The sequence below is a fragment of the Zingiber officinale genome, chromosome 9B (assembly GCF_018446385.1).
Source record: "Zingiber officinale cultivar Zhangliang chromosome 9B, Zo_v1.1, whole genome shotgun sequence".
NCBI lineage: Eukaryota > Viridiplantae > Streptophyta > Magnoliopsida > Zingiberales > Zingiberaceae > Zingiber > Zingiber officinale.
In genome coordinates, this window is record NC_056003.1 from 2,640,850 (window position 1) to 2,657,805 (window position 16,956).

At 38.2% G+C, this 16,956-nt stretch overlaps 1 protein-coding gene across 4 annotated transcripts; it reads right to left on the reverse strand.

Annotated features, from left to right (window-relative positions):
• Positions 1-200: 200 nt before the first annotated feature.
• Positions 201-16,637, reverse strand: LOC122022661 (protein ROS1A-like). 4 transcript variants are annotated; one of them, XM_042580713.1, is made up of 21 exons: positions 16,432-16,636; positions 16,201-16,294; positions 15,492-16,074; positions 13,102-15,417; positions 12,312-12,402; positions 11,644-11,822; positions 10,316-11,553; positions 10,149-10,228; positions 9,551-9,635; positions 9,386-9,477; positions 9,241-9,309; positions 9,039-9,075; positions 8,860-8,942; positions 7,446-7,886; positions 7,278-7,314; positions 7,137-7,194; positions 6,913-7,052; positions 6,475-6,540; positions 6,219-6,333; positions 6,097-6,135; positions 201-809 (listed from the first exon to the last, which is right to left on the reverse strand). In XM_042580713.1, the coding sequence occupies exons 3-21, from the start codon at positions 15,940-15,942 to the stop codon at positions 592-594; spliced, it is 5,835 nt and encodes a 1,944-aa protein (XP_042436647.1). In that variant the 5' UTR covers positions 15,943-16,074; positions 16,201-16,294; positions 16,432-16,636; the 3' UTR covers positions 201-591. The 4 variants fall into 4 exon arrangements, with proteins under 4 accessions (XP_042436647.1, XP_042436646.1, XP_042436648.1 ...); XM_042580712.1 differs by having other exon boundaries at positions 16,404-16,636; XM_042580714.1 differs by lacking the exons at positions 201-809; positions 6,097-6,135; positions 6,219-6,333; positions 6,475-6,540 and having other exon boundaries at positions 6,918-7,052; positions 7,475-7,886; positions 16,404-16,637.
• Positions 16,638-16,956: the final 319 nt, after the last annotated feature.

Below are 16,956 nucleotides of genomic sequence, written 5' to 3' on the forward strand. Positions count from 1 at the left end.
AAAAATTATAGGGAAAACAATTATTCTATTTATTTCCTTAATTTAGGTAGAGAGACTTCTATCCCGATTCATGTAAATTATTGTGCCTTCATCTCAATCATGATGATTTTATCATGTAAAAACAAATTGTGTATTTTAGAACCACACAACATCTCTCTTTATGCTTTTGGAAGCATTGTTTGGCAGGAGAATCATTCATAGATGATAACAACTAGTGGATGTTTTTCTTCCTGAAAGCATTCATTGCTTGATTCAGTCAGGTTAAGCTTCTGGAATGCAATTTCCTTCAACTACAACAGAGATTCCTAGACTGTAATGTAACTACATTTGAAAAGAAAAAAAAAATGAACTGGACTAAAATTACCCTAAGTGACACAATTAACAGTTGACAATGTCTGGCAAAGATTATTTCATGACCAGCATCGAGCAGTCCCCTTCTTCCTAAGTCAAACGGACGGCATGAATGGAGCATGCAGAAACAATAATTAGCCCTGCTCTCAGAATGGGTTGCTTATTTTGAGCTTGAGATTATTGAATCATCGAATCAGCAATTCAGTGCCAGCATCTCCAAATGGATGGTTGGTCCTGGTGTTAGTGAGGTGTTGTTACAGCAGTTAATGAGATCAAAATGGATTCAGTCTGATTGTGATTGGTCTCAGTCGCCGTCTTTCCTGGTGGCTTACTCTTTCCCGGTGGCTTACTTTGATCTTTGCTGTTTCTCTGTGTCTTGCTTGCTGCAATGTGCAATCTGGCATAGAGAGGCCTTGGTGCCCTTGTTTTTCTGTCAAAACCTCTCACACAAACAAATCCTGCACAAAATTTGCATTCCATTAGAAGGTAAAGGTAGTCTGTAGCTTTTGGACATTTTCAGAATTTAACATGTAGTATTGATACAATGGAGGGAAATAATAACGCTTCGTCCATCTACCATTTCTTAGTTAAGGATTGAAATATAAGAAAAAGAATCCTCGTTACTACTATATGGATAACTATGCTGCCTTTCTTCTGGCACGAGTTCAAGGTAAGTGGTGGTAGAGGAATGAATTCATTCTGATAGGACGTGAACTATAATGAATGTGTGAAGATTAGGTTGAGACAACATAGAACAATTTGTTTCGCAATTAGTCTGGAACACTGCTACAGATCACCAAATACAGTTAGCATAATAATGGAAATCTAGGACCAATGCTTCAAATCTCAGAGATTGGATGTGTAAGTGCTAAAATATGATGATAAAGACTTCCAAATGTTGTAAATCAATGTTCAAATTACAATTTACCGCATATTCCATGGAAATCCTTGTATCAGTAATAGCTACTTAGAAAGTGTTAGTGTCAGCTCTAAGAGTCAATCATGAAATGATGGATATGAGATTATTGTATCATATTAAAAGGCAACATTTTGTGTTTATTATATTTGCTTTAAATGTGTATAAATTTGATTAAATATAATAATGTCATAGAGTGGTAGATTCTTTTCTATAGCATATCAATTATTTGAATTTATTGTGAAAGACTATAGATATCTAAAACACTATTCTCAATTATTCGTAATCAAATATTAATATACAATGACAATATTAATATATTGAGACTAATATGTAGGTTAATTAATGACTCCATAAAATATTAATATTAATATATACTCCATAAAATATGTAGGTTAATTATTCTAAAATATTCTCGAATTTGCAAACGTGATCTTTGGGATTTGTAGTACCATTATATTATTCGATCTGCAGCACCCGAAAGTGTCTCAGCAACTCATCCTGAAAGATATCTCTTAAAAACGAAGGGTCTCAAAGAGTTTTTGTTCCACCAGATTCGAGGCTCTTTTCCCTAGGAAAATCCCGATAAGGGGTTTCACTAGAAGATTCTACAGAATGTTCTCTCGCAACGGACTTACCGAACAGTAAGGGAATGCAATCTGTGGCATTTTTGTAGGCCAAGGTACCCTCTGGTACATCGACACTGCTTCAACTAACCGAGGTGGCGGTTCGGTTGAGGGATTGATCGTTGGTGGAAGATGTGAGGGTTGCCCTTTTAACACTGTTTGCACCGACGCCACTATCAATTTGTCAAAATCCTCTATTGCCATAGCAATGACTTTAGGTCTTCCGACATCATCCATTTTAACATCCTGATCTGGTATTTAATTTAATGTTCCCACAAACAATATCAATTTGATCCTACCCGCGAACATCGACGAGTGAATCGCTGATGAGTTGGCTTTGTTGCCAACTTAATCGTCAATCATTGGATAACAATGAGGATGATGTTGTTCTGCGAGCCTAGATGACAGCAAAATATGAGGAAGAGATGTTAGAATGATGGCAAGGGGTTCCCCGGCATAGCCACTCCTACGCTTAAATTAGAGGATGAATGAGGATAAGAACAATATTAGGGTTTTGATATACGTAGATGTGTATATATACCTTAGATGTCGGAAAGGGCTACCTTTTACAGAGAGACATCAAAGTTTTTCCTTCCGTTCCGATCTTCACATTATCATTATTTAATTCCTTAAATAATGCAAAACTTATTCATGTCGCTACCTTTTTCCCGAAATAATCCGAGATTTGTATGATGATTATCCTTTTTTTTTTTAAATAATCTGATATTTATGCGATGGTTATCCTTTCCTAAAATGGTTCTACATTCCGATGCGTGTCACTAAGGAGCCAGGAAGCCCGGAAGACGGGAGGCCAAGGAGACGAGAGGCCCAGTTGCCGGGAGGCCCGAGAGTCGAGAGGACAAGGAGCCAAGAGGCTTGGAAGCCGGAAAGCCAAGGAGTCGGGAGTTTTGGAGCCGGGAGTCTCAGAAATCGGGAGGCTAAGGAATTGGGAGGCTCAGGGAGGCCAAGGAGCATGGAGCAGGGAGTTGGGTGCCGGGAGGCCTGGAAGCCAAGAGGCCAAGGAGCTGGGAGCAAGGAGGCCCCAAAGCCGGGAGGCGAGCCGAGAAACGGGAGCCAAGAGGCCAAGGAACCAGGAGGCCCAAAAGTCGGGAGGCCAAAGAGTTGGAAGCCGAAAGGCCAAGGATCCGGGAGGTCCGAGAGCCAGGAAGTTCGGGAGCTGGGAGACCAAGGATCTAAGAGCTGGGAGGCCAAGGAGCCAAGAGGCGAAGGAGCCGGGACGCGAGAGGCAAAGGAGCCGGCAGTTGAAGGAGTCGGGAGACCCAGGAGTTGGGAGGCCAAGGAGCCGAGCGTCAACTCGACTTCCCTTTGTTAGAACCACCTTAGCAGGTTTCGTTAATCTTCCCTCATCCACGTGATGCCCACTGATCATCCTCCGGATCAACCATGTTATTAGATAACGTCTTTTTAGATAAGACTTGGCCATGTTTTATTTGTCTTATTAGATAAGACTTGGTGGTTGCGTAGGCTAAGAACATGTCTTATTTAATGAGATTGGGATAACCCTAAAAGTTAGGGTTTAATCTCAACTTATATATATGCAGATAGCCAGCACTACGCGTATGATTACGTGAGACTCCAATTGTGCTCATGAGACGAACGACAACTATACTCGTGTGGATACCAAAGAGACACAAACACTTTGATTGTGCTTAGATCGGCTTGACTCTCTAGATTCACAAAGGTTCTGCGAATCTAAAGGTATCTTTCTGCACCAACGATTTAATCTGAATTCGGATGAATCTCTGGTAGGTTCCTTTTTCCACTATGTGTTTTTCTTGTTTAATTTTCACACAAATCCCAAAAAAAAATCACTCATATGGATGAAGTATCAAAATGGTTATATCCGATGACTTAGTGGTGTCAATTTGGGTCGATCAGATGGATTAAGATCAGGTTGAAGTAAAGGTATTGCAAAAAGTTCCCAACCTGAACTCATCCCGAACCAAACTCGAAAACTATAAACCCGGACCAACCCGAATAGCCCGCCAACTTGACCAACCCGATATTATTCTTTTATTTTTTAATAAAATAATTAAATAAAAATTCAAAACACATAATAATAATAATATTTAAATTAAAAAATATTAGTAAAATACATAACTTTAAACATGAAAATAAAAAGACAAACCACCTACCTTTCTCTCCAAATGGGCTCCAAACAACTCAATCTGAGTCAACTCAAACCAGACCCAAAAAAAATTCAAGTCAGATTTCGGCTCTAACTCGACTTGACCAAACCCTAGAACCCCCAACCCTAACCAAATATTTTTAGGGTTGACTCGGGTCGGGTTGGCGGATCGAATTCATTTTTAACACCGCTAGATGACTCTAGTAGCCACCCAATTGTCAAGCACAAAAATACTTTAGGATTGCATTAAGGGCATCTACAGTCGCGAAACCTCTCCATAAGCTCCTTCGTTGCCACATCCACGTCACGCCAAAAGTAAAAAAGCTCACACATCTCTCCACTATCAAAAAACTTCTCAACAACTTCTTCATGGGTCCCACAATTTTCATTATATATTTCTCATCTCTCCTTCATATTATACATTATATATAATTAAATTTTTATAAAATTTAAATTCATAAATTTTTATAAAATTGTATAATATTCTCTCCCTCATATTTCTCATCATTTTTGTTTTTGATATTTTATTATTTTTTTAAAACATAAATAAAAAAAAATATTTAATAAAAAATGAAAACATGGCTCAGTGTTCACGGCGTCGCTTCCTCGAAATCAACAAAGGAGCTCTCTCATGGCATCCACGTCACAGTGGGAGCTCCGATGCTCGAAGTGTCTATTTGGTTCACATAAATTAAAAAAAATCAAAGAAAACTTTTACAACAAAATTAATTATTTTTCCTTGTTTGACTATACTACAACTACAGCCAAGCCGTAGTCAGATATATGAATCGTTCTAGGACATTTGACTCTATCTCCTACTATATCATCATCTATATTTAAAAATATTTTATTTTATTTTATCGTTGCTGACTAAGTCTTCTTTTGTCTTCCTCTTTCTCATTTAATGTGCATGTTTATCATAGTTTCACATCGTCTTACTGAAGTAATTATTGATCGTCTACGTACATGTCCATACCATTTTAAATGTGTCTCCTAAAGTTTTTCTCATTAGGTGCAATTCTGACTTTCAATCGAATGTTTTCTATCCATCCTTGTATGTTCGCATATTCATCTTAACATTATCATCTTTGTAACTCGCAACTTCTACTCATGTGCTTGAGTCATAGCCTAATATTCAGTTTTATATAATATAGCAAGTCTAATCGTCATTTCATAGAACTTTCTTGTTTGATAAAAATATTTTCGTTTCTTTTCTTTCCATATCAATCTTGTCGAGTTGAACCTACCTCAACCCACACCTCATTAGCTGGATGAAGTTGTGCCTATTCAATTTGCAGCTACCCCACCAGATCAATCTTTGCCTTGATTGTCACCTCCACTGCATTGAGAAACAGGGCAACTTGATCCCTGCTGCTTTGCCTAGAAGGGACTCACAAGAGGGCACCAAGAACTGCATCTCAAGGGTGCCTTACCGGACGAGCAAAGGGGTAGCTCAGTATGCACCTAACCCCCTTCGAGGAAGCTCGCAAAAGAGTGTCTAGAGCTCCACCTCAGTATCCGCCTTATCAAGCTCAGCCTGAAGAGGGCATTAGGAACTAACAAAGGGGCCAAAGCAAAGAGGATTGTCGAAGGCATTAGAGGGTGCAGAGAGTTGTATAAGGAGGCATAGTAGTAGCCGAGTGAAGGACTACTGAAGGGGGCTATCAGAAGGGGGGTCAGAGGGAGCAGCGCTGATGGCTTGAGTGGGAGAAAATGACTTTGCTAAAAATATTGTTTCCTCCCAAATTTTGTGAACCATGATTTTGCATTGCACCAAACACTGAAAAATTCAAAAAAGATTTTCCAGATTTAACTACTAATTCCTAGCTCTTTTTTTTAGTTCATAAAAATCTATTCACTAATATTTAGAAGTTGTGCATAGTAATTATTATCATGGTAAAAGTATCATTAAGTTTATCCTAGTTACATTTCTGTTATATGTGCTTGCTTGTCCTGTTGTCTTCAGTATGCTGTGCAGAAACTTAGCAGTCACTTCAAAACTCAAATTATTATCAAAGCAATGAACATGGCAATTAATTATTATCACTGCATACCTCTCCAAAAGCAAAGTTGTATCTCCTCAGTGGTTAGTCCTGAAAAGCATGGGTGAATATGAGAAACTGTCAGAACGCTTCTAGTTAGTTTCAAGACCACGAAATAGATTCTACATTTATACCCTTAAATATTGATGGTACTGATGTTCCAAAGTATACTGTCCTCCTTGGCAGATTCCATATCCAGTCCCTGGGTACATCAATTGGGTTCCGGCTTGTTTCATGATCTGCAAAGACCTACATTGATGCAAACAGTGATGGTAAAAAAAACAAAGGCGGGCCACCAGTTTCTAGGGACAATACTATTTTCATATAATAGTTTTATTCCTAAAGGACATCTACCAATAGCCAATACCATAATCTGATAAGTTAAATCACCTCATTGACTTGAAAATAGGTTCCATTGAGTGGAAAAGATCCTCTCATAGCTGTTCGGCATGGAATCTGTTTGTGGAAAAAATTTAAGAGGAACAATCTGATGTCAGTATTGAAAATTTACACATTCTCCTTTATTTCCTTGATTTATTTATTTTTTTAATTCTGTGTACACTCTCGAGAAAGGAAAAAGCAATGGTATAGATTGAGAAAGTAGTAATCAGAGGAAATGGAGGGAAGAAAAGTGCATGAGGGAAGTTTGTCCCAAACTTCCTAAACTGCTCAATTTCCTTAACTCCAACTTCCCTCCAAATATTTGTTTTTATTCCTTCAATCAAAACTCTTCTCTCCAAGAAGGCACACAGTATTAGTGTTAGTGTTTGTCAATAATTCCTTTGAAAATAATTCAAAATTGAAAAATAGTTAAAAAAAAAATCCTACCAAAATTGTTCCTCTGACAATATGTGCTTGTGATTCTTGCCTACTACTGCAGGTAAAGCATGTAGCCATGTTGCAGAATACACCTGTTTCTTGTGTGTTACAAGATGCTTGTGGTGGTTCTGTAGATTGTGAAGTTTCACCTAACCAGATTCCCAACAATTTCAAAAGGATCAAGCTAATTTCAGATTAGAGCTGACAATCAGTAGAGTAGAATGAATTCTTGCCTGGAGTCCATATAGCCAGAAGATACGAAGAAGGATCATCAGTCTCTCTTGCATCCAACTATAACACGTCACGTACATAATATTAATAGCTGAAGATCACCATAAAAGATTGTTATAAATATTGTTTACAAGGGAACTAACCCCTTCTAAGAGAGGATGTGAATCTGGAAGTTCGTATCTGTATTGAAGACAACTAGATAAGTTTGCTTCACTTGAAATAAACATATAATTTCATATAAGCAAGTTTTACTATGGAAATCAAGACTATCTTTTGATAACTCTGGACAAATTCTGCCTTGAAGTTCTTACACATGATGCTCTGTTCGTAGGCGACTCACATTCTTGAGCTTGGGCATGGGAATTGAAGCAACCTCTGGACTGATAGAGACCAAAGCCTTTGACATGTCAACATCTTGAATCTCCATGTTTTTTGCTTGCATATAATTTTGTAAGTTGTGCGTGAATTCTTCAATATTTAATTTAATTGCAGGAATTTCATCTGGATCCTCATAAAATGCATCCTCAATTGCACGTTCTTCTATTTGAACACATTCAGCTTCTGGTGTTGCAGGTTCCTCAATGATAGGTATGCAGTTTTCTGGAACAGTTATGGAGTGTAAGCCATCAATTCCCTCAATCTGATATACAGGTCTTGGACTGAAAATTTGTTCATTGTTGGTTTCAGAGGCAATGGGCATAGATATGTGCACTAAGCTTTTTTCTTCTGGTCCAGGGAGTGCCAATCTAGCACTGTAACAAGGATCATACATCATTCGTGTCGAGTTATGAAAATTGTAAATTTGATCTTATGTAAAAGGAGTATTCATATATTAATGTATATATAGAGCGTTGATAATGTTATTTTAATAATATATCTTATGTTTTGTTATTCTGATAATTAATTTTGATTAACAGATTGTGTTTTATTTATCCTACTGAACTTCAAATTTTAGCTAACAATGATTCTTCAAACTGCATGCATTAGTTCTTAATGAAACTCTATTTTCCAATTTTTACATGTATTGATGCTTGCATATAATGTGGAACCACCACATCAGTGGCCCCCTTAGAGTCGGTCCCACAGATATGGAGGGAGGTAAATTCAGATACATATGTGAAGGTGCATAGCAGGGACTACCACAGGCAGTGACACCCTGGGGATTGTCCCCTGCCCAATTCGGACACACTACCATACGCCCACCATTTGTGCTACACCTTGGGGACAGATGCTTGCATATAATGCACCACTATATCATGTCCTCTTACTCCATCCTTACTCTTAATTACTTGTATTTTTAAGTGATCCCTACAATTTATTATCCAACTACTTTGACCATGACTCAGAAAACTTATTCAGATGTAGCAATGACCGTAGTTGCATTAATGTTGTTTCCAAAATTTAATGATTGTCACAGCAAGTCAATTGCAAAGGACAGCAAGTTTGCATTGAGACGGTTATTCCCCACTATTAGCTTTGGTTTATGCAATAAATGTTATGATGACTTATGTTTAGATTTTGTTAAGGTATTTTAGGTGCTATTTCATTTCATTCCCAAATGGCTAGGAACCTAGGATAGCCTATTAAAATACATCTTAGGGGTGGCATATTAATATGCTTGTTTCTTTGTTGTGCGTATCAGCTATTTAGTTAAAAATATAAATCTCTCTTATAGGTGTTTGTGCACCACTATCTTAAGCAGTAGATGTTATTCCAGTCGCAAACCTAGCAAATGCACTCGCAAAATGTTTGCATTCTCCTCTCATTGGGCATGCATTGCAGTTCGGCTTGGTTTTTGTGCAAAAAACCTGCACAAAACTTGTTGTATTATTACACATATCTGAAATAATAAATCTGAATAACGGTAAATATGTAGTTCCTCCAAACTAATTCACCAGTATTACCTTTCCAAAAGTAATCATTTGGTAATGTAACTCGTATCTGCACATTCATGTACACAGATTTTATTAAGAAACTTTAATAATGAATTTGGGACTTCTACTGATGCAAATATGGAAAATGGAGCTTGTAAAATTCCAGAATATAAATTTGTTTGATAGTTTCTGGTGAAAATTACTTTGTTTGGAATAAGGTTTATGAACTTACAGAGTCCGCTGGTCAAGTTTACAGAGTCGCGGCCAAATGTACTTTTGAACTGTCTCTAGTATGGGGTAGCTTTCAAAAAAAAAGGGGGGGTAAGAACTCTCTTGATATGTCAAATAACTGCCATGAAAAATAAACATAAACATACAGCTCTAGCAGATGCAACTGGAGGGACTCAGGCAAAGGTTGTAGTGGTACCCATCCCAATCTGACAGCTATGCGACCAACATTTGTATCAACCTATAAAAATGGAGAGTTTAAGAAGACATTTATCTACTAAACACTAACCAGCACATGAAATTAGAAAACTTACAGGAAAAGCTAGATGATGAAGTGTCAAAAGTCGCACACACTCAACACTCTTTAGTCCTAATCCTCGTATGCTTAAGAGGTAGTCCCTGATAGTAGCAAAAGGTTATGGAAACAAGACTTGGTGTATAAAATAATGCACTATCCTAACAAGATCCACAAAGTTGTAAAGTAATAGGCATAATGCTATTGACCAATTATTCTTAATTCATTTATATAAAGTTATTTAGCAGACAAAGCAACCAATTTTAGCTTCCAGGTCATGGATTTTAGCAAACTGCTTGCTTAGCCTAATACTTGACTTCATCCAGACACTTAGTACTCTTCTCACCCATTAACCATTGTCAAAATTTAGGTTCTTCGTTAAAATAGCACTACTCATGGATTGGACTTAAGATAATCAGATAAATCATTGTAGACTCTCTAATTTCTCTCATCGATCACTAGTATTCATCTGAACACTGAAAATTATCAAAATTGAAGGTAAAGCATTATGAAATAAATGAATCCGTGTTGTCTAGAAACTGACAAATATTAGCATGTTTCAGATGGTAATGTGGCAGTATGGTAGAACAAGCACCATCATTTTCTACTATTCTTACTTGGCTTTGTCAGGTTCAGTTTGCCTTAACCACTCAAGGTCAATGCTTCCGTGATCTCTGACCAGTCTATTTAGAAATTCCTACATACAAGACAAAGCAACATTAATAAGCATGTGTTATCTGGTGGTAAATAAGAAATATCTCATTAGTTATTTTGTTTGACATGCCTTTATCCTCTCAGCCAGTATGTTGTTCATTCCCCTCTCTCTAATGGTCTCTGATATTTTCCTCACATCAGCAGACCTTACTGCTTCCCAGTCGACTGAATCCATTTTATCCAGGTCTCTCTCCTCTTTACTTCCAACACGGTATACCTCTTCCCGCAAACTTTCCCAGTCATAGGCCTTCTTTCTTTCATTATCAATCTTCCTTTTAGCTTTATTTTTTGCTGTTTCATCTGATGCCTTATTTGAAATGAGAGCATCATCATCCTTCAAGTCTAATTGGAGACTCTTAGACATTTCCAATGGATCCTTGTTATCATGCCAAACTTGGGATTTTTGCAGGGTTTCATAATGTTTCTTTTGAAGTTCCAATTCAATAGCTTGTTTGGTACTCCAATTTTCACATATTTTTATATCCTCTGGCTGGAGTTTGATTGAACAATTTTCAGATACAAGTGAGCATCCCTGGGAAATGGATTGACCTAGCAAACCTTCATTTAGTTCTTTTTGGACGCTGGTAGGGTAGTAATATAGCTTTCTAAGGCAAGATTCTGCTTCTGCACCAGAGAGAGGTTGTAGAGAATTTTTGCATGCATCTGGAAATAAACCAATTGCAGTTCGAGTCCCAGGAACAGCTTCCGAATTCTGCAAGTATATCACTCCAGTAATTTTGTCTGCTGAATGCTCATTGGGTGAACTTAACTCAATTGTGTTTGCCTTTTTCATTTCTGACAGATCTGAATCAGGCTGAGACATGCTTCTCTTAGTTTGTTCATTGAGATGCTCCATGACTGTTAATCCTGAACTTGAACAATCGTCGAATAGATGTGGCAATGGAAGTGCAGCAGAACTTGTTTCAGCACGCTTTGTATCTTGAGCATTAATATTAGGTGTTAAAATGGATGGACTATTATTACTGAGATTGCCTGATACATCCAAGACATAGTTCAAAAGCCCAGTAAATGAAGTTGATTTGTCAAAACCATGACACAAACTTTGTATTGTTAAATCTTCTTCTCTAATGTTTGACAAGGAATTTATCCCAAAGTGATCAATTATCTGAACTGCATTTTCGGAAGAGTCTTGGGATGAAACAACAGAGTCTTGGTATGAACCAACATCCTCGATTGCCCATCTGCCTTCAGCCTCTGCTACACATTCACATCCTATCTGAGTGTCTGGGGTGCCTGACTCTCTATCTGGTGAATCATTACTGACACCCATTACATTTTCCTTTGAACCTGTATAGTTAACTTTTGCACAGTCATTTACCATGTAAGTAGTATTATCAATAATAAATAATTCATTATTATTTGTAGTTTCATTCCCACCAGCTACCAAAGATCTTGTGCCTTGCAATTGTCTATCCACTGTCTGTCCGTGCATCTTGCTTATGCCATCAAGGCATATTATGCTGGTATCTTCATGCTTGGCACATATATCACTGTATTCTGAATTTGTGCATCGTGACTTTGGAGGGAATTTTGCAGCAAGTGACATGAAGGCAGAGCTGTGAAGATTAATATGATCATCAAAGTGCAAGAAGTTGAGCTTTAGAGAAAACAGGTTTCATTCTCTAATTTCATTTGTGTATTAGATTTACCATCACCTATAGATATTTTCTGGGATTTCATTTTGCCCTACTTCAGTCGGTTTTGGAGGTTTGGTTACCAAGACTAATTTTGTTAGATTAACTAATAAATTGGATCTTCGGGGCAAATTAAACAGGAAAATAGAAAGCTATTTTGCAATTAAGATTTGCCTTGTGGCTAAAGTACAGCTACCACATGATGATCACTGTTAGTGGTGCTAATAGCATACGGGCTGGGTCACAAACCAAAAAGGATCCAGAAAGCGAAGGGAATAGACTAACATCTTCAGCAATATATGGTGTCAGTGGTGTGTGTGTGTGGTTTTGGTGGGGTGGGGAGGGGCGGTTGATTTTTCAATACGTACTGGTCACAAAATCCCAGAATGAAATTATTCTATTTTGTTTTACCTTGAAAGATGATCTGAAACATTTTGAGTCAGAAAAACACCAACAACCGAGTCCACAACTGAACCTTTCCACTTAGTGAAACGTCTGTCCCCTATAAAAGAAATATTAGAAGTAAAAAATAAACAAATATAGGAAATAAAGTATTGAAGGAGTCATGATTAGATTATGGTACAAACATGATAAATAAAGAGAACATTTGACATTATTGACTGTTTGATATGGCACAAATATGATAGATAAAGAGTACAAGTTATTGACTATATGATCTGCTCTGCACAATGTCTCCTTTTCATTTTTCACATATTTATGATGTCGATGTTCGCTGTCATACCCAAGAAAATGAGAAGAGAAGGCACAGATTTTCACCAAATAATTCAATTAATGTTGGAAAAAGCTTGCATTTTTGTCACAAAGATACAATAGCACATCCTAGGCATCATATGAGAAGCCTCGACTGATGATTAGGGACTAAAATAATGAATATTAGTCCATGTAAAAATAATCATATTACAGTTTTGTTTTATTCAAATTGCTAATTTTGTTGTTAGAAATTAAATAAACTTTAAACCATATATCATGTGGAACACTCTAAATCCAAAGAATTTCAATGTTTAATAAACTTTAACAATTTGTCTATCATTGTGCTCCACAATTTAATATTCATTATATTATCTTTGTAATTCAGCAATACACCTATGTCAATATGTCAAACAACCAATATACCAGGACAAGATGTATATATATATATATATAACCCCACAGTATTGAATAGTTAATGAGAGAAAGTTACCTTGGACAAGATGCATTCGAGCAATGAATGAATCTACACGCCCACGAAAAACTTGCCTTTCTACTTCCCACCATTTTTCTTTTTCAGCATTTGTACCCTGATCAGTGTCACCCCTTTCCTTTCCCATTAGAAGATTCCAGACCCTATTTGTCTCATGATCTAGATCAACCTTAGGGCGAGGGCGTCGTTTCTTGGTGAGATCAAATGGGCCCTCATATGGAATAATTACACCATCTCCAACATAAGGAACAATAGCATTTTGTATATTAGTAGGAACAATAGCATTTTGTATATTAGTTGGATCAAACTCAAAAACTCTAAGATCTCTCAACCTACAAGTGACATCATCCAACAAATTGGCATATGGTAATATCACATCTGAACTTAAACTATCTATACTCACAAGATTGGAACCTTGCTTACTGAAGTCCCCTGTAGAAAATATGGGTAGTTCCATAGTCTTTTGATCTGGACAACACCCAAAAGGTATCAACACTCCAGAAGTCACCCTTTGGCCTTGCAAATCCACATTATTTGTGTCTGTTATGTGAATTGCATTCTGAGCATCTTTATTCTTCCTGCTTCGTTTTCTTTTCGTTTCAACTTGATTTTCCGTGTATGTTCTAAGGTCAGGATTGTCACTAAGTCTCTCCTTAGGTCCAAGTATTTGTTGAGGAGTTGAGGAGTTGTTATGCACCAAAGCATTCAATCTTCCATGCCCTTTTCCAGGTTTCATCATATTGTTATGCTCCACCACAGAAGATGCATAAGTTACATTGTCTGGATTGAAATTCAGTTCTGATCTTGTAACCGTGTTGCCTTCAGAGTTTAGCTGGTTTTTAAGGTGAAATAAGTTTCTCACATAAGCCACAGATAAATTTATAGATGCATCCAAAGTCATACATGGCAAGGAAGAAGCAGCAGATGATGTGAATTTGTTCCCATTCTCTGCTCTCTGGTTATTAAAATTATGAGATAGATCTGAAGCATTGTGACTTAGACCCTTAAATTCAACAAGTTTCTCACCACCATTGGAGGCATGAGCATGTTCCTCAAGCATATCGCCAGTTCTTTTCTTCTGCTGCTGCAAATTTGATGCTAGCTGTGAATCCAAGTTTGGAGTGATGTTAAGGAACTTTTTCCTAGCTAGCTTTTTCAAATTTTCCCTAGTAGTAGGCTGAGGAGGTGTAGGCGGATTTAGTGTTGTACACCTATTGTGAATTTGGTCAATTCTAGTTGTTTCAACTCCACCAGGTTGAGGACTTGTCGTTAAAGTCAAACTCATGTGATCATTTGGCAGATAATCTATAGAGCTGTTGAGGCTAAATGGACTTACTGATGCTAAGTTGTCCATCACCTCCAGTGAGCCAGAATGAAGCATACTTACAGCTATATTTCTGTTAGAACTGTTGCCTGAAGGGCATGCAACTTGAACTAGAGGTTCTAGATTGCATGCAGATGCCACTGTTGATAATTTATCTGCATTTCTAGCTTCAGGAGGCCCTGATTCAAACACCAACCTTCTTCTAACTGATTTAGTCCCACATATATACTCTGGATCAGCAGTTCCACCTGGATTGCTGATTGAATAAAGTGAAGAGTTCTCATCCGTCATTACATGATTCCTCTTATGACATGAGTTGTTTCCTATATTATTTGAAGACCCTAAATCAGCATTACAGTGTGGTGCAGGAGTTTCACATTGTTTATTGCACAGGATCTCTGAAGAGGCTTGGGCATTCTTCCTTCTTACGTACTTCCGCTTCTGAGAGGGAGTTTTGGGCATGGGAGTGGCTGGTTTCGGTGTTCTGGCTGGTTTGCCTTCTTTAATGACCTTGGGTCTGTGTTTTTTTCTTTTAGGCTTCTGTTGTGGCATCTTGTTCAAGTCAAAATCACTGTTGTGCATCTTTCCTTCTGTCACTTGGTTCAGTCTTTGATCATAGCCTTCTTCAGATCTAACAACAGCCTCAAGTTCTGTCGATTGTTGAAGAGAGAGTAGTAACTCAGGTGGCATTTCCATTCCTGAATTTATTATAACTGGTAATGAAGTAGGTGGTGAGACAAACTCTGAAATGCCAAACTCCACTTGCTCTGCAGCTGGGGCTTGTGACATCCATGTATTGTTCCATTTATTTTGTACATTTGAACTATCATCTACCAGGTCGATGAATTGGAAGGGTGAATAATCTTGCACGAGTTTATTTTTCTCCAAACATACTGGTGTGCATGGATATGTTGTCCCGTTGTTTACACCCATGCTTATTGTTTTCCCCATCAACAAATTAGTAATGGGTGTCAAACTGTTAGCCAATCCATCTGCAAACACCCAACAAAATAAGTTCAATTTAAACATGAAAAATGGATTATCATCAAGGGTAAGAATTACTCACAGTTATGATGGTCTAGTTTCAGGAGAAAATCTTCATCAGGTGACGATGTGCTTGGAGTAGCAGCAACTTCAAAGTTGTTGCCTGAATGGAAAAATGGTGAATTGTTAGAGATGGCTGCTGCGTTTGCCAAGGCCATCAGATTTGTGTGAGGCGTCTGCTGCCATCCAACCGAAGATTCACCTATGGTCGCCATGCTTGGCGTCATACAGTAACTGCTGGTTCGGGGAACATAGACCTGGCTGGAATAACCCAATGCAGTTACTGAGGAACTCGATCCCGAAAAAGAGCTATGGCTGATGTCGCTGCCACCGCTGCCGCTCCCATTCCATATATCGAAGCAGGCCCTCTCCGACTTGCCGGGCACATGCTTTTCCGGCGTGATTGGAGCCCAAGGATTAGGGATCTCGTAACTAAGTGACTCCCAGAATGGACATCCTTGATTCAAGTCCATCCCTTTTCCAGGAGACAAACTCGGACCTTTCGCCTCAGTCTTCCGCGAGAGCTTCAGATCCCATGGCCTGAAACCTCGACGCAACAAATCTCAGACCTTATTACCCTCTCCACTGCAAGAGATATGAAGCCCCTGAATAAAGACAAAAGGAATCACGAAGTGAAAGATGGGATTTGGGGGGGTTTCTCGCTGTTGCTTCTCAGCCAGGCAAAGGCAAAAGAAGAGAAAGAAATGGGAATAGTAAATACAAGATCACACCTGTATCTCCGCACTTAAATTCCAAAGAATCTAACACCACGGCTACAGCCCCATTTCCATCTCCCTCAGGGATTTCATGGCATAACGAGGAAATCTGCATCAATTTGACATCCAACAATAAAAACAGCCAACAGCGGAAAAAATCAACAAAAGGAAAAGGGAAAATAATAGAAAGGGAGGAACAGGCAGTCCTCGTCACGCACTGTCAATGCATGAAGGTGATGATTTTACCGCTCGCGCGGGGAGAACCAAGCCGGCTCTGCCCGCCGGCATAGTGCTGCTTGACCATTGATGCTGAGGGACGATCTTGGAGGCGCACCGGCTGACGCTGCTTCGCTTCGATTGTGCTCCACAGAGGAAAGAGACGGAGGAAAAGAGGAAGAGAGAGAGAGATTCCCTTGCGCAGATAAAAGAGTACCGACGGGGTCGCATGCGCGAGGAAGTGCCGGATTAATATCAATGTAAAATTGGAATACAATTAACTATAATATTTTATGTGTATAAATATATTATTTATATGAATGTAAAAGGTATATAATTAATTATTATACATATATAGGCAGGTTTTGTTGCGTACCAGAGGAAGCGATGATGTGGCAAGGCCACCTCTATTGCCACGTCAGTGCGCCCTTTTGGGGCGCACGCAGGCGTGTAGAAGACCGCATACATCCGTGAGCATTTAAAATTATTTAGGTTAAATATTATAATCGAAAATATGAACTGTTAAGACATCTATAACGCTACATTATTATAATA

Bases quoted from the DNA above. Each gene is read 5' to 3' on its own strand.
- LOC122022661 (XM_042580713.1), bottom strand. From the start codon at position 15,942: ATGGACTTGAATCAAGGATGTCCATTCTGGGAGTCACTTAGTTACGAG. The intron at 9,636-10,148 runs GTAAGAATAGTA...TGCTACTATCAG, and splicing joins ACTGAACCTGACAAAGCCAA to GGACTACCTCTTAAGCATAC. The intron at 7,887-8,859 runs GTTTGCGACTGG...TCCTTGTTACAG, and splicing joins TTTGCGAGTGCATTTGCTAG to TGCTAGATTGGCACTCCCTG.